This window comes from Gymnodraco acuticeps, unplaced genomic scaffold (assembly GCF_902827175.1).
Source record: "Gymnodraco acuticeps unplaced genomic scaffold, fGymAcu1.1, whole genome shotgun sequence".
NCBI classification, from domain to species: Eukaryota; Metazoa; Chordata; class Actinopteri; order Perciformes; family Bathydraconidae; genus Gymnodraco; species Gymnodraco acuticeps.
This window is the reverse complement of record NW_022990125.1, coordinates 146,056-170,905: the sequence shown is the minus strand read 5'-3', so window position 1 is coordinate 170,905 and position 24,850 is coordinate 146,056. Positions and strand designations below refer to the sequence as shown.

General features: G+C 41.6%; 1 protein-coding gene across 1 annotated transcript; it reads right to left on the bottom strand.

Annotated features, from left to right (window-relative positions):
* Positions 1–2,183: 2,183 nt before the first annotated feature.
* hs3st1l2 (heparan sulfate (glucosamine) 3-O-sulfotransferase 1-like 2) lies at positions 2,184–24,850 on the bottom strand. The gene is made up of 3 exons (XM_034216624.1): positions 24,552–24,850; positions 4,667–5,212; positions 2,184–3,572 (listed from the first exon to the last, which is right to left on the bottom strand). Exons 2-3 carry the CDS (start codon positions 4,976–4,978, stop codon positions 2,907–2,909), a joined length of 978 nt encoding a protein of 325 aa, XP_034072515.1. The 5' UTR covers positions 4,979–5,212; positions 24,552–24,850; the 3' UTR covers positions 2,184–2,906.

Here is a 24,850-nt window from a genome sequence, read left to right as displayed (position 1 = left end):
CAATAGGGAAAGTTCTGTACCTGTATGTTTCTTTGCCATGTGATATGTGATCTCTGTTCTGTATCTATGACTGATTGACCTGAATGTTTTATGTGTATTATCTCGATGCCCAAGACAAATTTCTCCTAAGGGAGACCATAAAGATCTATCTTATCTCTATTTTATCTTGTTATGCTAGATTACATTTTTCATTACACAAAGTGCAGCTGAGACTATTGGTAGGGAGTTTTGTTTTGCAGGTATTTATATTATATAACTTGACAAGTGGGTCAAATTAACATTTTGATCTGAATATAGGACTAGATATTTGTCGGGGTCAGCCAAGTTATTACAATTCATACTGATGTGGTGGATGTGTATCTAAACCTAATCATGTTGACGCTAGTCTGTCTTTAGTTGAATGGGTGGTGCTGTGAAGTCCTGAAACAGTGTTGTCCTGCTGATGCTCATTGTTTGAAGATATCTTGTTTAACAAAACATGTAAGTATCATGAAACTTTTATTTTATTTCCCGCAATAATCCAATCGAAAATTCCCATTGGATTTGTTGAGGGGACAAGTGTAATGCCTACTTCCTGGATAGTTTACACATACATAATCGCTGCATCACTTTTTTACGGTCACAGCAGCAGCAGTGATCGCCATCTTGGCAGATCAGAAAAACAGGTGATCTTTGTGAAATGCAGCAACAACACCAGGATGTATAAAACAACACACCAAAATAGAATGTCTAAGATGAAGTTGGTTATGAAATTGTTGCAAACTCAGGAACCCCAGCACACAAAGTGAAGATTCCTCTGATCAAACGTGACATGAGATGTATTGTCCACATGAGTGCGAACCTCAGCAGGGGACACATGAAAGACGCAGCCGCCTCACATCTTCAAAGAGCGGGAATCATTTGTTTATTCTTACATCTCTCTCTCTGCCGTGTCTTTACAGTTTTCCCTGGAGGGTGGAGGGAGGGTGACAGCCAGAGGTCAGCCTTCAGCTCACATTCTCTTGTACGATGTGAGGGTCTAAGGACAGAGGGTGTCGTATTGCCATACTGATATTCTGTACACACTGTGAGGGGGGGGGGAAATCATATAAGGCATGTTCAATCTTGTTTTTGAAAACTTGTGATTTAGTCTTGAAGTTTGAATGAAGAAAATATATGTTTTTTTGCAACATCATTTGTAATGTCTTGAAGAAATTATTATTTTGGTTGCTTGTTTAAGGATTTCATTTGAAAACTAGTTTAATTATTTAAAAGGTTTATCCTTGCAGTTAAAATGAGAGTCAAAAGTCCCCTGATGTTTTATTACTGTGATTTGCTTGGGGCCAACACATGCATCATCAAGTAAAGAAAAAAGTCAAAACAACACCTCAGGGTTTTTTGAGTGTGTGGCAAGACCCTGCTGCATGCTGGGTTGAGAGCTGATCTCAAGTATTAAGGTGATTTATAAATTGTTTAACTGAAAAGTCCTCTATGCCAATGATGATTTTATATTAAAAAACATTTGGACCGTAATCTTAGAAAACAATACATTTTAAAACATCTCTTTCAGCTCTCGGGATGTGATTCACACATTCTAATGTCTCACTATTTTCCAACATTGTATCAACAAAACAATCCATCAATTGAGAAAATAAGTGGCTGCTTTGTCAGTAATGGAAATAATCATAAATTGCAGCCCTGGTTTGATTTATACCTGAAGGCTTAAAGTAGTGCCCCATTCAACTTAAGTTAACCTCACACCCTGTCTGGTGTAATGTGGGACACTGTGTCTCACATAAAAGTAAGTAAAGTATCTTAAAACAACCCTCCTGTCCTTCAATCCTTTAACTTAAACCTTGTGATGTCGGTTTGATCTAGTCCTTCCAGATGAACTGAATTATCTAAAGGCATCCAGTCTGTCTTTGAATTACCACACAGACACCCAGGTGACCTACAGGTGTGATTTGTTACAGTGTGGTGGTGAAACCTGAGGTAATTCTTTAGGAATAACTTCACGATGAAAAGGGAACGGAGGCGTCCTTTGATCCTCAATGGAAGGAGTCTGTCAGATAGACCCTGACAGAGAACATCTTCATGCACTTTGAGAGAGAGGAGCTTTCAGAGAGACCTGTCAGTGACTCTGTGTCTTTATGTTTGATGTTTTTAAACCCATAAACCCTCATAGAGACTGTTAAAAGGCAGGAGACTGTACTGAACACGTTTATTAGAAGGACATTTTAAAAAACACAAACAGAAAAATGGTACTACATTGGCCTTGAATGTAAGATAAGAAACAAAAAGCAAGATTTCAAGGGGACGTTCAAAAGAGCTATAGCAAAATAAAGGTGTTTTCACTAAAAGTTTCTCTAAAAGTCAGTCTTGTAAAAAAGCAAATGAATCAACTAAGCATTTATACTTACACACAACAAGTAACAACTGTTAGAAAAATCTGATTTAAAAGTTATTTGTCTGAAGTTGAACCTTGATTGACTTCTTTTTATTATGCAATAGTTCATAGTGCAACAAATTCATCCATCCTTTCACCACTTGCGTCACCTCAAAGTCTGCACACAAATCACAAATGATCACTCAAAAGGAGTTAGTCGTATATAGTTTCAAACTTGCGTATGGCACAGTTGTCGTAGCTTCGTCAAGTGAGTTTATCCAAAGAGGCACCAGCTTGGTCGTCGTAATGGTTTGTGTTGGCCACACGAGCAGCTACGTTGTTCATCTGCTCTCGTTGGCCACATTTACACCTGAGTAGGTATCAACAACAAGAAATGTTTGTGAAATAAATTCAAATAAGACTCTTTCCACTCATCTACCTACAAAAACACAAACCACAGTTCTTTCTCCCCTTCTGTCCCTGAATGTGTCGGCATTGTACAGGAGCTGTTTCATCTCCACAGTGGCTTTTCACCACTGGTTCAGCACCAGGAGAACGACCTTCCTATCATTTCGAAGAACATCTTATTGGGCTTCCTGAAGTAGCGACAAAGCTTCTGAAAGGCCTGGGTGCTCAGCGGCGCATGCGGCCTGCCTTTGGACTCGTCCAGGCACTTGTCGTGTCCCGCAGACAGGAGGCAGTAGAAGCCCTTGGTGGTGTTGTAGTAGAAGTTGTCGGGGCTTATCCTGGGCGGCAGGTCCAGAAACCTCTCTGCCTTTCTCAGCTCGGGGAAGGGATCCTGAATGAGTGCGTCGCCGTCCACCACGTGGATCTGCTCCCTGGGGAAGACCTCCAGCCAGCGGGCCAGATGCTGGTGGTACAGGCTCCTCTGCAGCGCCTTGTAGGCAGGGTCGATGTGCCCCTTGTTGATCAGGAGCTCCTCCAGAGGCTGGTAGGGCTTGTGGCGGGTCAGGCGGTTGTGCAGGACCTGGGTGTAGTCGGAGATCAGCCTCTCAGCCGGGTCCCGGACGATGAGCAACAAGCGCACGGCGGGGTTCAAGGCCCAGACTCGTGCAGGAGCCTGAGGGGACGCAAAGTAGCCAGGGGTCTTCTCCACCGTCAGCTGACCAGGAAGAGTGAAGGGCATCTGGGCTTTGTACCATGCCAGGCCTCGGCGGAAGTGCTCCTCGATGTTGAAGTAGTGCACCTAACAGAGGGAAACAAGATGTGGTGTTGATAAAGAAAATTAAAATAAGCTACATGCATGACAACAAAGCATGACCATAAAATGCACCTGCAGTAGGGTTGCAAACTTCTCTTCTCAGAGTGTGTAGGGATGATACATCTCCAAGACACTGAGCTCTTTTATTTCTTCCCCATCTTGTCAAGAGCAATCTATTACTTTGAGCTAACTTTCCAACTTTGCAGTCTTCACCTCGAACTACCCTGATTAGGATTTCTCTGTGTGCAGCCTCTTCGGGACAGGCCGTCATCATTCATAACCATGTAAGTACACTGCAAGACATATCATTTCTTTGTTCTTATTTAATGTATGCCTCTGATTATAATAGGGGAAAAGTTCACCTGGAGTGGGAAATTCACCTAAACATGTTTTCAAGCTTAAACTTGATGAATTAATTGTAACAAATGTAATATGATCATGAGCAAACGGTTATTTGTGCCAGGTATGAAACAGTGAAGTTTATTGGGGATAGGAGGATAAGAACAGTACTTATGTTCATTTGTGTTTGCAGCAGTCTTTGGTTTCTTTATGCGTGTTTACTTGTTAGATACTTTCTGCCAAATCAGTCAGGCAGTTGTTACCCTTCATCAATCCCTAAAGTAGTATTTAGGAAAGTGTGACAATGTCAGGAGGAGTAGGGTCATGTTTAGCGTAAGTATTTGTTGCTCTACCGTCATAGAAGTATTGTCAAAGTACTGAAAGTCCTGCAATAATACAAATACAGAAAGTATTATTGGACAAGTATATCAGTGTATAATAACTAAGCACTTTTTTTGAAAAACACACCACGTAGTATATTCTAAATGTGGTGACCTTTAAACAGCATTGAAATGTTGTAGATAATCCAGGTGGTACTGATTGGTCTTTTATAGTCACAAGGTGAATGTAAAGTAACATATAACTGCAGCTAATGGATTGAAAAGTACAATATTTTACTGAGAGACTAACTAAAGTAACAGAAGATTGAACAAAACTGCACTGTACTGAAGTAAATGTACTCAGTTACTTCCCACCACTGTTGTTAGTATAATTATGAGGTGAAAGTTATGGTCCGCTACCTCGGCCTTTGCCACCTCCACGTCCTGGTGCAGGTTGAGCATCTCCAGCAGGGCTCTGGTGCCGCCTTTCCGCACCCCAATAATAATCGCTCCGGGCAACCGCTGCTGGGTGGCATTGTGGGAGGTAGAGGACGAGGAAGATGAAGAGGAAGAGGAGGAGGAAGAGGAAGAGGAGGAGGAGGAGGAGGAGGAAGAGGAGGAGGAAGAGGAGGAGGAGCTGGAAACCCCGCTGCGTAATCCCCTTAAGCACACAGAGAGCTGAGTCTGCAGCAGGAGAAGCATCAGCAGCGCTAGGATCACTGTCCACAGCATGGTGCCACACACACACACACACACACACACACACACACACACACACACACACACACACACACACACACACACACACACACACACACACACACACACACACACACACACACACACACACACACACACACACACACACACACACACAGGGGGTTAAGTGCACACACTCATGAAGCTCCCGCACTTGTAGGGTCCGTCAGCAGGGGCCCCCAGGAGGAAGCTGTTCAATTGGACAACCTATGAGACAAGAAAAGAGAAAAGGTTAAATGCAACATTTTTCATTATTTTCTTCTTCTCTTAAAACAAGCCGTAAAATCATAAAAAAATAAATATTAACATTTTGGACATTTATATTTGACCTTAAACTTTGAACCATGTCACTTATTTTTGATGTCATTGGATCCTCGTTAGCTCTTGTCATTAGCAATGTTCGAAAGAAGAAAATCAGAGTTGGAATAAACTCACAAATCAATAAGCCACAATTGTCCAAATGACCACGGAGCTTAAATAGATTCAGATATACTTAAAAACAAAGATTTCCTCATGAAGGCACGCAGACATGACAATCTCCATATCATGGTGTGAAGAAATGTCTTAAGAATAATTATATTAATGAATTATTTTCAAGAATTTCAACCGTAGAAACAAAAACTTTAAGTTATCAAATAAAGCAAATGAAGTCCAAACAGATGAGCACAAGACAAGATGCTTGTGTTTGGAAATGTTCCATCAAATTAAACTACACTAACAGATCTCATGAGGATGCACACACAGGTGTGAAAAACAGGTGCCTCCTGATCAAATACAAACAAAACCTTCTTCATGAGAAAAATACAAATGTGAAATGTTTCCCTTGAGGAGGGAAACACCGCCGGCATCACTCACAGATTTTAAGGGTGTGTCGTCCCAGACGGTTTCTTTCATCTCTCATACACGCTCACAATATATCTCCATGCATGCTCAACAGTTTCATAATCCCACATGTCTGAGACGACTCTACGATTCTACAAAGACCCAGCCGAAGGAATGATGGCTTCAGCCCAGAATATAGGGCTGTGATGTGATTATGGCCAGAAGATATTAAAATATGAATCTACATCTAAAGCACCCAGAGAGGGGATGCATTGAACATTAATGCTGTTATGAGGTTTAGCACCAACACCCCTCTGAGTTCTGCTGAAGCATTTTAGAGTATAGAAGAAAGTTGCAGTGAATGTCTGAATGCTGTGTCTTGGGTTTACTCTGTATTTTTTGGGGTTTCAACATTTTTCTTCAGTGTCAAAAAAACACATTTCACAGATGCAATAAACTAATCCTTTATTTAGCACTGTTTGGTTGCAGCTGAGCATCAAATGTCATCAGCTCCAACACATAACAAGGCCAAGAATTATGTTTATTCACAGCTTCTTCTTATACAATACTTTGCCCTTGAGCAAGGCAACCAGACCTCTGTGTGCCTCAACAGCACGGATCAGCTGCTTAGCCACAGAGCAGAGCTTTTCTTCACAGAGTGTTTTAAAGAATATCGCTGTGAAGAAAATAGCTTTTTTAGGATGTTTTGTGAAAAGCATTATATACATAATAATTGTTCAAATCCATACAAAAACCAAAGATACATTTAGAAGTTGTGGTTTCAAGTGGAGTTCATGTCATCTTGTGACGGGTGATTGCCTATGGTCTTATTTTCCCCCAATCGTTCACACAGGTTTAGACAAAAAAAGATTATAGTTTGGGTTTAAACAAGTACATTTTTGACAACCTGTGAATGAGACCAAGCTGGTTCCCAAACAATTCATTCCACATTAAGACCATGAAAATGAAGTTCCCGAGCTCTGGGTTAGCTAAATAATACATGTTTTATGGCAACACATAATTGGAAGTTAGCATGGGGCCCTGGAAAATTACTCAAATGTATCTTTATGTGTCAGAATTTTGAATTTGGGAACATAGGCACTTGGGAACACACATCAGAGTGTGAATATAATGAGAGCATTTTGTGTTTATTTTGTAGTCTTTGTCCGTCACACGTGCTAGCTTACTTTAGTTTTTCTTGTCTCTGTAGTGGGACCATTTTTGGGTAAGTGAAAATATTCATTCAAATATCTTAAATATTGTAATTTATGCTTATGCACAAACTTTCACTTCTTTTTTGGTTGTTATTTATGGACTCATCAAACACAGGCTCCAACTGCAGGTGTCTCTAATCACACTAACGAGTCTGTTGGTGTCTTCATTCACAGCTGTGCTTTTTCCTCTCAAGATGTTCTCTGTCCCAAAGGTTTAGGTGGTGGAACTGTGATAAGAGCTGGAGAGTGAATTAGGAAAAGGTACGAGTTTGACTTTATCCTACTTTTTATGTCATCCTTCATTGGGGACAAAACTGTTGATGGAATACTGGGAAATCCTGGCAGACAAAATCCCAAAGTGACTGAAAAGATGTGCAGAAACCACTGAGTTTGGTAGTTAGTTGCCATACATCTAAAACCGTAAATAGTTTGTTCATATCGCTTCTTAAAAAACGGCAATATCGCTGCATTGCATTCTGGGTGATTTTTCTCCTGCATGATGTAGAAAGATTCTTTTGTACAGTTTTTTTTAAAGGATTGAAAGAAAAACATGTTCTTGTGATATTTGTGAGAGCTCTGAAAGTGTTGTATTTTTTCAATGCTGGGTAGATAAAAACAAATAAGCCATACAAGTGCTCCTTAAATCTTGGAAGATGTCATTTACCAAGGAACTTTTTAACAATGTAAACCAATTATATTGTCTTTCTTTAACAGAATAGTCTGACGCAGTTGTTAGCACACAATAACCCTTCCCCTTGTTCTTGTGCCTTTCCTGTTATTGTTGTTATTGTGTTGAAACCGCCCTGATGAGACTGACTTATTAATTAGTGTGACAATGTTCTGGTTCAGAGGAGGAACCCTGTCTGGCGTTGTTCCCGTAGTGGAGTGCTAATTGCACCTTCAGGGAGCATCGCTGCACCCCCGACCTTCTGTGCCATCCCCTGGCTTGGCGACATTGTCGTCATCGATGTTGCAATCCTCTGCCATCCCTTGGTGAGTGTGGGGTTTGTTAGTGTTGGTGTTCTGGCCGTGGCACTACAGTGTTGCTGTCAGCAGGAAGCAGGGCAGGACTGGGACAATAAGTCAGGCCGGGAATTATACACCCAGCCAGGCCACTACCAGTTTTCTTTTGTGCCATTTTCCTGGATGTATTTGTCAATATTTATTGTCTATGATAGCCCTAAACTTTAAATCTACTACCCCCAGAATAAACATAAGGACATGCGTTACTATTTAAACAAATATTTGCAAATCTATTTAGGAACCTATCCGTGAACATGGAGTGGAGAGACTACACCCATATGAAACAGAACTGTATACATTTAAATAATCATAAAATCATAAGAGCATGGCCATAACCAATAACATACCATATCCAATATGAAAAAACATTGAAACTTGTTTATTTATTTGTTTTTGGTTCATGTATAGTTGTGAGTGTGTCTGGGCTCCTGAACCAGCCTCTCCTGTCTCCCCCCTCTCCTCCCTGCTCCTCTTTGAGGCAGAAGCAAAGACTAGTTTTCTCTCAACAAGTTTTTTAAGTTTATCTTACCTTTTTTCACCTAGTTAAAAACAATTTGTATTATTCATGCATATTTTACTTATCACTCCCCCTTCAAATGGAAATATGTGTTTACATAAATGGTGACCAAACCGTTTGAGACCCACAGAGAACTTAGACTAAGTTAACTATCTAAACACTCTAAAGTCCTTTACCTCACCTGAGCTGTAGTTATCTGTCTCTCAGTCTGACAGGAGAGGACTCTCCTCCACCTTGTTGACAGCTCATTATATCCATTAGCGCAGCTAGCTAGCACCAGATGCTAACAACAACAATACACGTAACCGGTGCGCGCGCTTTCTCTCTCGCTCGCTCGCGCCACACATACACACCCTCCCGAGCTTGAATGACACACAGAGACCAATCGAGGGCATTAGTGTATGATCTGTTTGAAAGTGGCCATGTCGGCAGGCCACATCATGTAGACAGCCAGTCACCCTCTGTGAGGCAGAGTCAGACCAACATTTGCGCAGCGTTATGTTCACAATACATACATAAAAAAAATAAAATCCTCAGGCCAGCAGCCCACTTAATAGGCAAGGCCATCGGGAAACCTCCCGGTCCTCCCGATGGCCAGTCCGGGCCTGGCAGGAAGGAGGATAAGATCTGACTCATTTAGAATTGAAGACCTAACACATCTTCTTGCCCTTCTTCAGCCTTATGTAGTTCACCATATTGATGTTATAAACATTGTTGAAATAAAATCAATTGATATGACACAGATTTTTACAGAGATAGATGAGAGCAGGGGTGGGGAACCTATTTCCTCTCAAGGGCCATTTCAATTTTTACAACATCCTCCGAGGGTCGTACTCGAACTGAACCTCTGCTTAAAAAGACTAAAATCACAGCCCATTCATTTCGCCTTTCTTTCATGCTGTGCAAAGAAAAAGCAACCTCTTAATCCAGATATGTTACCATGACTCGCGCATGCATGCATGCGCACTGTTACATTACATTACATTACATTACATTGCATTTAGCTGACGCTTTTGTCCAAAGCGACTTACAATAAGTACATTCGACCAGGAAGACACAACCTTGAAGAAAACAGAATCATATAAGTATATCAGGTTTCATAGAGCCAAACATTTCAAGTGCTACTCAACTGGCTTTAGGTAATCCAGTCCTTTATTGGTATAAAAGTGCTTCGTTAATCGTTCTAACGCTCGAAGTGGAGTCGAAAGAGATGAGTTTTCAGTTTGCGCCGGAAGATGTGCAAGCTATCTGCCGTCCTGATGTCAATGGGGAGCTCATTCCACCATCTTGGAGCCAGGATAGCACTGTTGTGGCATGAACACCAAAACAGAAAGATATGGACACAAGATGTGTGCAAATGTGTTAGTATCCTATCCATGTGAACATGATTTAAGTATGGGACGGACCTAATCTCCTCTAGGGGGGACCAGGGGCATGCTCCCCCGGGAAGACTTTTTTTAAATGTTGAAGTTAAAAGCATCAATCTGGTGTACTTTGAGAGCAAAATTAGGAGATCTATTGATACATCTCTCAACATCCATATGAAACAGAACTATAAGCAGATTTTCTCACATTTATTTATAAAGCACATTTAAAAACATTTAAAAACAACCCACATTGACCAAAGTGCTTATGGATATTTTACAAATCACTCCCCTTTTAAACTGTATTGTGTGGTTTTGTTGACGTTGAGATGGAGGCTATTTGGAACTTGCGCTTGTACATTTTTTATTTAAAAACTAGATTTACTGCCTCGCGGTTGTATGCCTCTGTCAGCCAAGTTACAGTTGACATCTATGTCCATCCAAACTCACCTATGTTATCTGGTTTGTCATTTGTGATATTTAGCTAATTATTTCTTGAGTTATTGCCAAAACCATGTTTAGTGAGATCACAGTGACCCTTTTTTGTCAACAAAAACCTAATCAGTTCAACCTCCTGTCCAAGTGTACATTTGTCCCAAAAGAAATTCCCTCAATATGGTCCTGAAATATCACATTGACAAGAATGGGATGGATCTGAGGTTATAGTGAGCCGGACATTTGACCTTTGACCACAGAGTTGCGTCCATATGAAAAAGACTCCAAATCAAGGCTAACTTCCTGTTTTTGTCCTGTTTTTTATTGTGAATAGAGCTGAAGGCTGTTTTTATCTCCTTTGTTTATTTTTTTTGCAAAGTCATGGTTTATCAGACATCAACAAAATTATGCTCTCTTCACACAATCAAAGTACCCAGTCAAACCCTGTCAAAGCACAGTGTCGACCAAAATGACTGTGACCCTTTAATTAGTCAGTGCCGCAAACCAAATACAGAGCTCAATTAAAATTCCATATGCTGCTTGGTGGCTTGTTGTCATCTTCTAACCTCCTCTTCATAGTGCTCTTATCTGGTCTGGCTTTCAGCTGCAGAGCTAAACCAATTCTCTGAGTATGGTGGATGTTTTCTTCAGACCAAGGAAACTCCCTGACTCATTTATTTCAATTGAAGACTGACCGATAAACACACTTTTGGGTAACAGTTCCTTTTTTTGTCCAGTTTTTATTTTCCTTTGATGAGATCATCTGGATTTGCAGTGGGTTCAAACCGGTTCAAACAAAGATGGTTAGAAAGAAGAATGAGAGAATGCGCCAAAAAACGTAATCTTATTGAGGTATGCAGTTGAAAAAATGTGTGGTGATTCTCACCGCTAGAGACCACTATCTGATTAGCAGGGTTTGTAAATGTGCACAGTTGGATGGAAATGGCACTGTTTTGGTATTTGCAGTGTCCAATAACAGTCTTGTACAATACACCAGACAACAATCTCCAGACTTATGAGCAGGCTGTGCATTCATATGCTATACCAGGTTTTTTACGAGACAGAGCAATTCAGTCTCTTAGTAATACGTTTAAAATACTTAACATGTGTTATACAATTTTCCTTTGTGGGAGAAAGTATATTTTCCAGTATGAGGATGAGCTACATAAATATACCACAAGTAAGCCCTTGAGGAGATAGACATTTCCATCCAGAGTCTAGCTTTAGGCAACACAAGCCCTCTGGTAAAGGTTAGGAAACATTTTTGTTTTTGGTTAAATGTTCAGTTAAATACATGTGTCAAATCACTATTGATTTTTATCAATATTTGACCAATATATCATCAGCCGGTAAAACAGCCAGTAAGGTGACTATAGCATTTTTCCTTTGCATTGTGTTGTTAGTAATGCCTTACATACACGCCTCATATACCGGAACTAGCTATACATATTTTACTTAAGTACTTCTTTGTGAATTCAACCACAAATGGCCTATATATGAACTCTGCCTATTGTGCTTAGCTGCTTGTAGCGAGCAGAAAGAACGTCAGATTCAGAACACCTGCAGTCATCATTTTGATGGGAAGAGGCTGTGTGTGTGTGTGTGTGTGTGTGTGTGTGTCACAGCCAGACACATGCCTTGAGTTAAGTGGTGGCGGAGTCCCTTGTGACTCCTCTGTGAGCTTGTATATTCCCCTGCTGTCAGCTCTGTTCACCTCCACCTTACCTAATGACCTTCCTCCATTACTCTCTCCTCTACTCTCCCCCCACCCTACCTCTCACTTTTCCTTGTCCTCTTCAACCCTCACCTTTTGTTCTCAGCCTGTTCCTGACTCTCTTTGTGAGTTGTTTGAATCCGTCCCTGTTTATCTGCTAACAAACCCTGGCACCATGCTAATGGGGATGCCCTGCAGCAGCCTCTCAGCTGTTCATAAATAAAACAGAAGAGCACCTTTTTGCCCTGAAATATTTTTGAGTGAATTAACTTTTAATCTTGACGAATTGGATACGAGACAGGATTTTGATTTAAATATGAGAAGCAGCTCTATGTACAAGTAGAATGTGTCTTTTGTTAATTTCCCCTGCTGCAAACACCTTTCTTGGAGATACATTGTCAGTAAGATTTGCACTTTTTGTTCAAATATGGCACAAGAAAAGGACTATAGAATGGAGAGTTGTCATTCTATCATTGTGGGTATAGTGTTTCTGATTTTAGTTTTCATGCAATTTTATTTTTGGAATAATTTGTTTTGCTCCATACATCACATTACATTGTTTTTCTAAATCAGATGTGTTACAGATGATTTGAATGTCTGCACACAAATTAAAACTAGCTGCATTTCAGGATTGTAAAGGATTATGGGGATCTTCTGCCAGTTCTTTTTGCGTAAGCCACACAAAATAAAAACAAAATGGCCAACTTCATTAGCACCGCTTAACGGCTGGACAGCTCTTTTATCATCACCATATGAGCTCAGTTGGCCTCTTAGCCCTGCTCAATGAGGCTCACATGAGTCATTGCAAGTCCTTGTCTTCCCCCCCTTGTGATTCACATTAGCGGGACGGGATAAATGGAGAACAAACAACAACAACAACAAAACGATGCCTGGATTTTCGATGATGCGTGCATTCTCCATATTGACAAACACAAGTATCTTGCCAGCCTGGAAACGATGGATATGGGGAGCAAAATGAGGATAGGGGAGGGTGGGGTGTAATTATCTGTGAAAGGCAGATGCTGCGTATCGGGAGAGTCTGTATCTTAAAAGTTGTGTGTGTGTGTCATTTCATCTGCATGTGTGCAGTGTCTTTGCTTTTTGTATGAGCATGCAGCATGCGACTGTCTCCAAACCAGACCCTTGGAAATATCTTTTTACTGAACGGTGGTATTTGGCAGGGTGGGGGAAGGATTATCCTGTACAGCGAGATGGAGGGTGGCAAGAAGGGAGGAGATGGGCGGAAGGCAGGCAGGATGTGTGTGTGTGTGCGTGTGTGTGTGTGTGTGTGTGTGTGTGTGTGTGTGTGTGTGTGTGTGTGTGTGTGTGTGTGAGGCAGAAAGAAGATTGTTCTGGGTGGGGGGTGGCGTGGTAAAACGCTTTGGATTGCCAAGCCTGTCATATCACCTGGGCTGTGAGAGTCAGATAAATCTCTCTGTCTGCTTTCTATTCTTTCTTCATACATTCATATCCCGTCTCATCCATCTCCCTTTAACACTCTGGACTCCTTCCCTTTCCTTTATTTTCTGGGTCTCACCTTCATTTATTACACCGTTTGTTTTTCTCTACCCGCAAACTTCCACCATGCCACACTTTTATCAGTTTTATGTGTTCATATACCTTCCCCCGGCCTGTTCCTGCTCCACCAATCGCACATGCTGATTAGGGCACACACTTATCTCATCTTCTGCCTATCTTGCCTCTGAATAAAAACCAAATATAACAAGACTGGTCCTTTTTCCCATTCCGTTTCCATTACCCGCCCGGAGAGTACTCGGCCAACACTCCTAGGGGGGTCTGTATTCAAAATAGATGAAGCCATCTGAGAATCAGTCATGCTCCTCATTGGGACGACTGCTGCCGTTCTTCTTGTGTTCGTCATGTATTGCACCGAAGACAAGGCGGACAATGAACGTTCGAGGAGTTATATTTGAAGATGTATGATACTAGTCCAGTTTCCTCTTTTTTTCCCATGACAAGATGTTACAAATATCAGTTTAAGCCCAATACAACGTTCTGTCTGCTGCCAGGTCTTTCAAAGTTCATAGGGTAGATAAAAGAAACATAAGATGTGGATGAGAGAGAGAAAACAACTCCCCCATTTCTGTTGAGGTCAAGCAGTTTGGCCTCTTGTAGGCACTCTGTCTATCTGTGTCAGGAGTTGGAGGCACCCTGCACCAGGTACTGGCTCAGGATGTGCTTGGTTATCAGCACGAGGAGGAGATTTGATCTTTTTATAAGGGATTAAGAGTGAAGAAGAAGACATAAAGAGGACTAATAAAGATACTGACAAGAGCCTCTTCCTCTATAGCTACGAAAAGTGTTTGTAGTATTATTTATATCAAGATTATTTCCATGGTGACCATTGAGGCAATCAGCCCACAATGTATTAACATGTTAAATGGTGGTGCAATAGTGTCAATAGCAGCTCATATAACACACATCAACACATGTCATTTCTCTTTATCTACAGTTTCTTTTTAAAGATAAATTGTTTTACTAAAACGATGTGTATAACAAAGCAGTATTTTGCATCTACTAGCTGTCAAGTGAACCAAATATAAGCACTGTAAACATAGTGTTTATCTGATAAGGAATAAAGACCAGGATTAGCTAGCCTCCGAGTTTATGTGCAAAATGGCGGATTAGCATTATAAAAACAAACCACATTGATCTAGTTACTTTACAAATACAGATGATTCACACAAAGGACCTCCATGGTGGCTGGCAGACAGATAGGGGACGTCTGGTGCCTGCTAAAAGCCTCTCCAAACGTTGTGTCAATTTGATAATGTCTTTATGTGTTGCCTTCTCTCTCGCTCTGACCTTTGCTGAGGTCTGTCCGTCTTTTACCCATCAGCGCCCTGCTGGTTTTCAAATTAGACCCTTTAGAAGAAAAAAAAATCACTCTGGGCAGCAAAGCAGCCCACACCCACCGCCCTTTCACCCCCTCATCATCGTATTCACTCATACATGCATAACAGCCAGATACCCCCTTCCCCCTCTTCCTCCCTCCTCCCTCGCATCTTCAGCCGCGCACGCTCCAAGATCTGGGTCAACCGTATCAAACACCAAAATGCCTACCCCTCTCTAGTGTGTGTATTGTGTGTGTGTGTGTGTGGGGGGGGGGGTGCTGGAGGTAAAGTGGGGCTTCTAAAGTACTGTTGTTTTATGATGAAGTGCTCAGGGGGGTGTGTGATTAGGAAATCCAGTTTTATCAAGGGAATCTTTGTGTGTCAGTGTGTGTGTACATGCATAAAAAATGTGTGTGACAAATAGAAAATCTACGCACGCTGAGTGTGTGTGTGTGTGTGTGTGTTTGCAATGATTATTAGACGAGAGTCTGGGCATACAATCTACTGTGTGTGGGTGTGTGTGTGTGCTTTTATTTGACCCACCTGGCACAGGGCCCAGCACATGCCATTTCGTTTTAAGGTGGTGAGAGAGAGTGAAGCAGTCTGGTAATGCTTGGTCATCTCCTGAGTCAGTTACATCATGGAGCCATCTTTCTCCTTCTGTTTTACCTTTTGTAATTCATGTCTTCCTTAATCTCTTTTTTGTGTGCCTTTCTTCTTCTTGTAAAAGTAGTGTACCCACTGTTTGAAGTTGAAATTCAGTTATTATAAAGAATTAATAACACAATTAACAACCTGGCTTCAGTCTTTAAGAAAGACAAACACTGCACAACTTTACACCAAGGTTTCAAACTCTTGTGTACTTTGGCATTCAAAGGCATATGGGAGTAATTTCTCAGTATGCAGGTTGTGCATTTCATAGAATTTCAAAATCAAGAATACCTGTATTTATTTTTGAGTGTATTAGAGAATATTGACTACTATGTGGCGATCTAAAATGAATGTTTGCTGTAGTGTCACAAATCATATTTTTACAATATCACCTTAACAATATATTTACCAATATATTTTAGCAAAGTAATCAATCCAGGAACGTATATCCCTTCTGTGCTTCGTACAGCCCTTTATGAGAGAAGATATTTACAGAAACTAAGATCTCATTTCTTGATCCCTTTTTTTTTGTATTAATCAAATTACCCACCAACCAAAGTAAAACAAAAAGGTGTTAAGTAGTAGTGGTTTTGAGAGGTTTTGGTAATAAACAAAGAAAATTAACAAGTACAAAACAAAAATGTGTGTAAAATGCGGTGGAGGTGATATCTCCGACGATAACACTTCACTTCACGATCACTTTACTACAGCTTCACAAAGCTCACACTGTGCTTGGTTCACACCCCTGTGCCCATCTCTCTGCCAGAACAGGCACACACACACACACACACACACACACACACACACACACACACACACACACACACACACACACACACACACACACACACACAGACATAACATATGTGGTGTCTCTCACAGTCAAATTGGCCCTGACAGCTTGGCCTGACAGTGAGGAAAGACTGACCCGTCAGAGTGGATTTAACCCGACTGTCACTGAGTGATGGGACACTGAGGGGGGCAGGAGACTCTCTCTCTCTGTGTGTGTGTGTGTGTGTGTGTGTGTGTGTGTGTGTGTGTGTGTGTGTGTGTGTGTGTGTGTGTGTGTGTGTGTGTGTGTGGTAATTTGCGGGGATGGGAGGATTAGTGTGCGTCCCTCTTGGCACATCTGCAAGGTCAGCAGCTTTTCTTTTTTGGGTTAATTCAGCGTTGTTTGCTGTACATTATAAGTGTCATACTTGTGTACACATGGGCGTCTGGAACGAGGGCAACAGATGGGGGCGGGCAAGTTGTGTCTGGTCAATATCATCACGGGCCAGCGAGCCCAAATATGATCTGAGCCCTTAACCGCATTTTTCTGGATTATACGCTGTACGTGCAGAAGGAACTCAAAACAAAACAGAGAGTGAAATAGGGCAAAAAAGCAGATGGTGTTTTTGTAAAATGAGGAGGATTTGAGGGATGGAGGAAGAACAGTGGAAGGAAAGAGACAGAGAAAAATAAATGATGTACTAGCGTCATCAGGTGTGTTTGGGCTCCTGCTGCTAGCTTACCATGGCAACTATTGTTATGATCCCTCTCACCTGGACAGTACACCCCAGGGACCGAAGAGTGTTAAAGCCAGGAGGTTTTAGAAGGGATGGAAAAAGAGAGAGTAAGAGTGAGAGTGAGAGAATCAGGGTGGTGGTGGTTACAGATGATGCCACAGTTGGTGTGGTGTTCAGGCCAAACGGAGCCCTGCGGCGATAGTAATAAACCAAACCGGCTGCCGGTGGCTTTGATGGCCAACATGGACAATTAGTCTGATTGGTGTCCCAACTGTTCAGCCTTAAAGTCAACACAGGCTCACAGAGAGAAACAGATACCCCAGATAGCAGCTATATTTAGGTTTTTAAAAGCTGCACTGTCGATATCTTTCTTTTCAAACACTCCAGTCTTACTGGTTTCATTCACACATTTGACATTATGTAAAGTAATAAGGGATTATGTCCCAAATAAGCCATAGTAACTGTAGCTCTAGTGAAAAAATACATTGTGCAAACACAGGAAGTGATAGACTGAAATATGACAATGATTTAAAAGTTGACATTTTGCTTTACTTCAGCAGAAGTAACCTCTGTGTGGGGCAAATGGAAATGAGTAGACAAACATGTCAGAGGACTGATGGTGTCTTTCAGCGCTTTGCCTTCAATGTTAGAATCTGCTGCTCAGGCAGGTGAGGTTAACCCAGCAGAATCCAGCTGTCAGACAGCTGCATGTTTGTGCGTTCATGTCAAATTTCCAATCATGAGTTTAAAAAAATGAATATAGAGCAACGAGTGAGTCCTGAATCATCAGAGGGGTCATTTCTTACAAAGTTGTATTGGGATGGTTAAGAGAATGTGCAGTTTAGTGGCAAGATGTCAATAAACAGAGATCCTTAACGTTGAAATCACAGTAAATGATTACCAAATGTGTTCCCTCTAATGTATGTACACACACACACACACACACACACACACACACACACACACACACACACACACACACACACACACACACACACACACACACACACACACACACACACACACACACACACACACACACACACACACACACACACACAAGGTGCCTAGCATGGGGTGCCTAGCATGGGGTGGTCTTGAGTCGTTTCTACAAATGAAATATGTTCCCTCTAATGTATTTGTTTACCCTCTAATGTATTTGTTTACCCTCTAATGTATTTGTTTACCAGTTATTGTTATGTTCAGTGTCAGCGTTCTAAGACAAGTGCTCCGGTAAACCCATTGTACTGTATATACCGACAAGAAATTGTATTCAAAAAGGTACTCAAGAACACAGTCGAGCATTCAGCAAACTCAGGTAATGGTGGAGAGCAAACCAGAGCTAAAAGTGGAGGGAGTATTGGACTTATCCGGACAGCTGATGTGATGGATGTGTAATTTGACAAGTATGTTAGCATTGTAGCATTGTGGAGTGGAGTCAGGCAGTGGGTACAAATTAGGCAGAAAATCAGACTCACAGGGGGAGACGTAGGTGCAAATGCAAGCGCATGTATTTACACGCACATACAGGATATTGTGAAGTTGTTGGACAAATTACACTCTAATCATCCTGTTTGTAGCTATTTTCACAGAGCTCCGCTGGTGGTGCATCCTTTCTTTCTCTCTTTGAGCTCAGTATCCCACTGAGTCTCTAGACTGGTTTACACACGCACGCACGCACGCACGCACACACTTACAGCAAATGACATGAGGTGCCTAGCATGGGGTGGTCTTGATTGACCAAGCACTTTATGACACTTGAATGGCTTTATTTCCTTCATACTTAACCCCCACACCCCACCTCATTCCTCCCTGTCACACCACAACACACACAGTCCCCAGGACAGTCGTTTCTGCAAATGAAAAGAATGAGAGACATCACTAACCACACACACACACACACACACACACACACACACACACACACACACACCACACACACACACACACACACACACACACACACACACACACACACACACACACAGACACACACACACACACACACACACACACACACACACACACACACACAGACACACACACACACACACGTGATGTTACCCCCCTCTTACTGTCTGGTATCCATCAAGGTCACCCCGCAAATCTAAAGCTCTGCTCCTCCCTCTGGAGTTTTTGTTTGCCCTCCATGACCTCCCTGTGAAATGTTTCCTTACATTTTGGAAGCGGGCCAGCAGCGTGTCTAATGACTGTGTTACTGTACAGAGGAGGTCGATATGGGAGATTGGGTTGATTGATCTTAATTGACCGGACAGCAGGAGGCGAGGGGGCGGTGGAGGTGCAGACTATCAATAGGATGGGACTAGGGTTTTACTTTTAGGAGAGTTTTGGGCTGCTGTTCAAAAAGAGATGTTTTGCTTCAGCCGTAATGCAGATCTTAGGCAGCATGGAATTTGCAAATTGTTGCTCCTCTTACTACTATTCTCTACAAACGTACACATTTCCAGTACTTTGATATATATTATCAACTACACTATTATCTCTCGGTCAAGTCTCTCTATATTCTCTCAGTATTTCACTCAGGTTAAGTGATGATGTGCATTGAGAGTTGGATGATCATCTCTCAGCCTGAAACCTTTGGCTGGAGCCCAGTGTGTTGACATAAATCTAATCCTGCTGTTGTGCCCTTGAGCCAAACAGTGAAACCCAGCCAGCCACAGGACAGCTGCTCTGTCGCTGACCTCTGAGCTCCGTGTGCAGGATAGTACGTGAAAGGAAAATCACAAATCCCAAAATAAAATAAAAAACGAAATACTATAGGCAAACAATCCAGAGCCAATTTAACCCCAAAATTGTAAATGAACTTCTCTATATGTCATTGTGGTCGAAATGCTTTTGAGTTGATGGCCTTCGTGATTTCTGTGTGCTTAACCTAAAATATGTCTGCTTAACAATGATAACTGGGCTTGAGAATTTATATTTGACCTTACCGTGCAACATTAGCACAGCCTTCAACATCTACAGCAGTAACATTAATGCATCATTTTGGAATAAGCAGCTTAAGATACGACGTTGTGAATAAGTCTTCTAAAATGTGGGTTAAAGACAAGATGTAAGATTCCCTCACTCTCTGGGGTTATGAAGTAACAGTTTGGTGTTGCTGTCCACGCCTGCAGGTCTTGGCCAGAACACAGGGTGGGACCATAATAACACACTTCCTCCATCTGCCACCCACTAGGAGTCTGTGTCACCTCATAGAGGCTGAGGTCTGACGGCCCCAACAGTGTACGTGTGTGTGTGTGTGAGTGTGCTTGTGTGTGTATGTGCATTTCCCTGCTAAGCTGGAGTCACTTCACCCTTCACCAATCAATCTTCACCCTGACACTGGCCGGTTTGATTCAACCCCCCCAAGGTTATTAACACTGTTGAATGACCTTCCTCTAGCAGCACTGCATCATCACCCCGGCATCTAACTCTTGACTGCCGGCCGAAAGGCAACCTTTTAACACGAGTAAAGACAAAATGTGCATTCTGATAAGACAAACCATGATGTTGCTTTATTATCTGTCTAATTCGATTTTTCGGTGCCGTTACTTGTGGATTTGATTCCTTTTTAGCGACCGATTCACCAAACTCTGACGTCAAAGTGCCTCTCAAATACCTGAATGGATCAACAAGAGTACGTGTCTTTAAAGCTAAATATAAACTTGAGTAAAAAGAGCATATTGTTTATTGATAGGTTACACATTTTCAAGAGGATGCTCATTTACAAACAAGCATTTAACATGTACACAAACATTTACAACTCATTTTGAAATTAAACTAGCACCAACTTGCAAAGGTTGTTAGGTGAAATATTTCAGCTAGTACGATAAACGAAATTGATATTTGTGCATTCTGAATGACATAAAATAGATCCGAAGTTACGTGATATTTATCTGTCAGTAATACGAAAGTGAACAAGTTCCTGCAGATGATGTGGCTCTCCCTTTTAGGCCTGCAGTCATTTCCGTGAGCGTAGATGTTAAATGATATTTCACTTGGATCAAAACTGTTAGGTAACGGATGAGGCCAGATCATTCAGCACGCTATGATGAAACTGAGAGGAGTCAATCGTAAAAATGTCACTTAAAGTGTTTGATTGTCGAAAGTCTGAAGATGACTGTCATGTAAGTGCATTGCTTGCGTTTGTGTGTCTAAAAGTTTGTGTGTGAGACGTTAATGGAGTCCATGGCTGCCCTGTTAGACCTGACGACCGTTCAGCAGAGCGCACTGAGAATACTGCTGCCTCTTTTAATGCCGGCATGAAGATATTTGGAGATGTCTTCAAGATATTATCAGTCAGACACGAACTGCTCTCTCACACCAACACACACACAATCACTCATGGGCATGTCATGCTTGTTCACACTAGTTCGCCAAATGTAGTCATTTTGAGAGCATGTCAAAGTGACTGATGGTGTGTGTGTGTGTGTGTGTGTGTGTGTGTGTGTGTGTGTGTGTGTGTGTGTGTGTGTGTTTGCTTCAGTGCGCTTCAGAGGACGTATGCACTCTGCTCATAAATAAGGGCCATGCATTATTCAGGGGTGCTCCTCCAGCTAATGTGCCTTAATGTGCCCAAACAGCCATAATGTACTCTTCTATCAAGGTGGCAGAGACCCCCTCACACACACACACGCGCGCACACACATGTCAAACCCCTAGATTTGATGCAATGTCTTTGTCAGTGTCGCTCTCAGCCTCTTATCTCCAATCGTCCAATGTCCCTAATTTTCGCCCACAAAAATATCCATTTTGCTTTTGATCCAAATTGCTCTGGCTCACGCTTTCTCGCCATGTTTCCATTGAACTAAAGTACATTTTGGAATTAATAATGGATTGGATAACTATTTGTAAAACATGTGTTGCTTGTAGTGACCCCACTTATTGCCTGATTCAGCAGATATAGAGAGTTTCATAGCAACTTTAGCTCATAGTTTTAGTATTCCTGTCCCCAACGTTACTCTTTTGGGTCGCTCTCACCTCTCTCAAAGTGTTGTTTAAAGCAAAAACACACCAAAGTAGTAAAGTGAAACATTTGAAAGAAAAAGAGCCAGATATTTCCCTCAGGAGTGGGTAGAGACCAAAAACAGCTAAAAAAGAGCAATGAAATTTGGATTACATTTCTTAGAGTGGCCGGAAACTAGGCTCCAAATTAGTAGTAGGCTATATTCAAAATATATTTAATTTTGTAAACAAGGCACTGATATCTAACAACATAATGTAAACTAAAAATAAAAAATATATGTGCATGCGTTCACACCTTGTTTTTAAATCTAAAAGATTTTAAAGGATAAATAATGTACCACAGAATTTCTCTTTTTTCAAGTAAGATGATTTTGTTTGAGCTTTTCTATTGCATCGTAGGTTTCTGTGGGTCTGACCTTGAACGTTGTAGTCACTGTTCATGCTACCTTTGCGGCCCTTCTTCTATTTATTGAAAAAGCCACAAAACTAACTGTAAAACAGATGATCTTCCTAAGGACGCCATGTACTTCTTTCTAACAGTATCACAGATTGAACATTATTGACAAGTACAGAATGTAATGGTTATCTATCATGAGCTCATTCTTTATGAGACTCGCTGCATCTTGATGTATCATTAACCTCTCACATGACACAGATTGCTCACAGTTTGTTTTGACACACACACACACACACACACACACACACACACACACACACACACACACACACACACACACACACACACACACACACACACACACACACACACACACACACACACACACACACACACACACACACACACAGAGAGAGAGAGCAGACAATAGGCTTGTTTGAGATGAGCGAGACCGACGCAGACCTGCGCAATTGCGATCACCGTCTTGCAGCTAGTGCGTTGGATGATGGTTAGTCATTTTGTCCGACTTGCTCTGGAGGCTCGCCTACATGAGACGTTGAAATCTCGCGGGACAAAGACGCCGGCAGCCTTGAGAGCGAGGCGGCGCAGTTTCTCTCCACGAGCTGCAGAAGCGAAATGCTTGATGGGAAACCAACGAGTCGCATCCGCATGGTATTTCGAGCTGAGCGCTGAAATTAATATCTATAAATATTATACTATACTTGCACTGCTTACCATTTTCATACTTTATATATCTTAGCATATTCATACACACTGTTCAGACTGCTCATACTGCTCATAGGCTACTGTGTATATCTTCTAGTGTATGCATACCCCTCACTGTTTATTCATCATTCATTTCATTCTATATTTTATTCTGTAGATTGTGAACATTACTTTTCACTTTGCTGCTTTTTGCACTCCTGAAGGGGGCGCACGTGAGCCCACAGGTTCTTGTTGCTACTGTTATTCTACGTAGACGCAAACAACAAGCTAGACTTTTGAAACTACAGGAAGATAAGGAGGACTTTTACAAAAAAGTAATAGAGATTGTTGTCCAGAAGGATAGCATGGACTTCATCTTCAAGTCAAGGTAAGACCCCAATTGTAATGAAAATGGGTTCTTACTAAGAAAGAACAATCCAATATTTAGATTTTTTTTTGTTGAACGGTCTGTTTAAAATGAATCGAAATATCAGACTAAAAAAGCTTTTGAAAATAACCGAACATTTCGATTAAGGTCAAAATATAATATTTGTAAATCTGACTGAAAGAGTCAGTGCCTCACCAGCCATGAACCTCACACCGCACGTCACTGTTCGTTTCTGAAGGAAGTGACTTGGAAGTACGCGACTACCAAGCCAGTATCCTCGCGAAACGTCAAAAACACTGTTTCTGTCAAGGTGCAAAAAGTAATTTCTTCAGATTGCTTGCGTCACTAAAGTAAAGGAACAAGTGCGTAACAAAACTAAGAAGTGCTCTTGTGCATTAGCACCCACGACACTATACACTCTTTGTTAGATTTCCTCCTAAAGCAATTTCCTTCTGCTTTCACCTCATATCTCACTCTGCCTCTGATTTTGTATACACCCAGCGCATGGTTGAACGCACACACACAAAAAAGACCTCCTCAACTTCATCTACAAAGATGAGTGAACCTTTCACTTCCCCATTCTTTCTCCACATGTCAGCCTTTGTGACTAAAAGCCCAAACATCAATTCTTCTTCTATATAAATTCTTCTTCTTCTTCTTCATTATAACTTACGTATTGCCAGGTGAAAGGTAAACAAACAAGCCTCTGGAGCGCATGTGGTTTTATGAACGTGTAACACAGAGAGAGAGAGAGAGAGAGAGAGAGAGATTTCAAGAACTTGCAGAGAGTGAGGGGAGATAGACTCTGCCCACTGATACTGTACAGGTACCCCTACCCTGCAGCATGAGATGAGACTTTACACTGTGTTCTAATTGATGTTTGCGTTTCACTTTGTGTAAACATTGGCAGTGATTTACACAGTGGGTGGCTTTTTAAATACAGATAAGCTGTGATTGAATGGATGAGATAAAATAAAAGTCTTACCTTATTGATGGTTTACAAAATGTGTCTTTATCTTTTCTTCTTCAGCTTCTATTACTTCTTCTTCTCTTCACCAGTGTCCTTCCTTCCTCTCGTCAGTTAGGCTTCAGCTCCCCGGGTGTTGCTGAAGAGGTGTGTGTTGAATGTCTGCGCGCGTGTGTTCGAGTGAGGTGTGGAGAAAGTGTGTGTGAAAGCTGGTAAGACAGCGTCTCTGCTTTGTGCTGCCGACCTCGGTGAGCGTGTTGTTGCAACTGAGTGACTGTGAGAGAGGGAGGGAGTGTGTGTGTGTGTGTGTGTGTGTG

Excerpts from the sequence above, each read along its gene's own strand:
- hs3st1l2 (XM_034216624.1), bottom strand. The coding sequence starts at position 4,978 with ATGCTGTGGACAGTGATCCTAGCGCTGCTGATGCTTCTCCTGCTGCAG. Across the intron at positions 3,573-4,666 it reads TGGAGGTGGCAAAGGCCGAG|GTGCACTACTTCAACATCGA; the intron begins GTAGCGGACCAT and ends TCCCTCTGTTAG.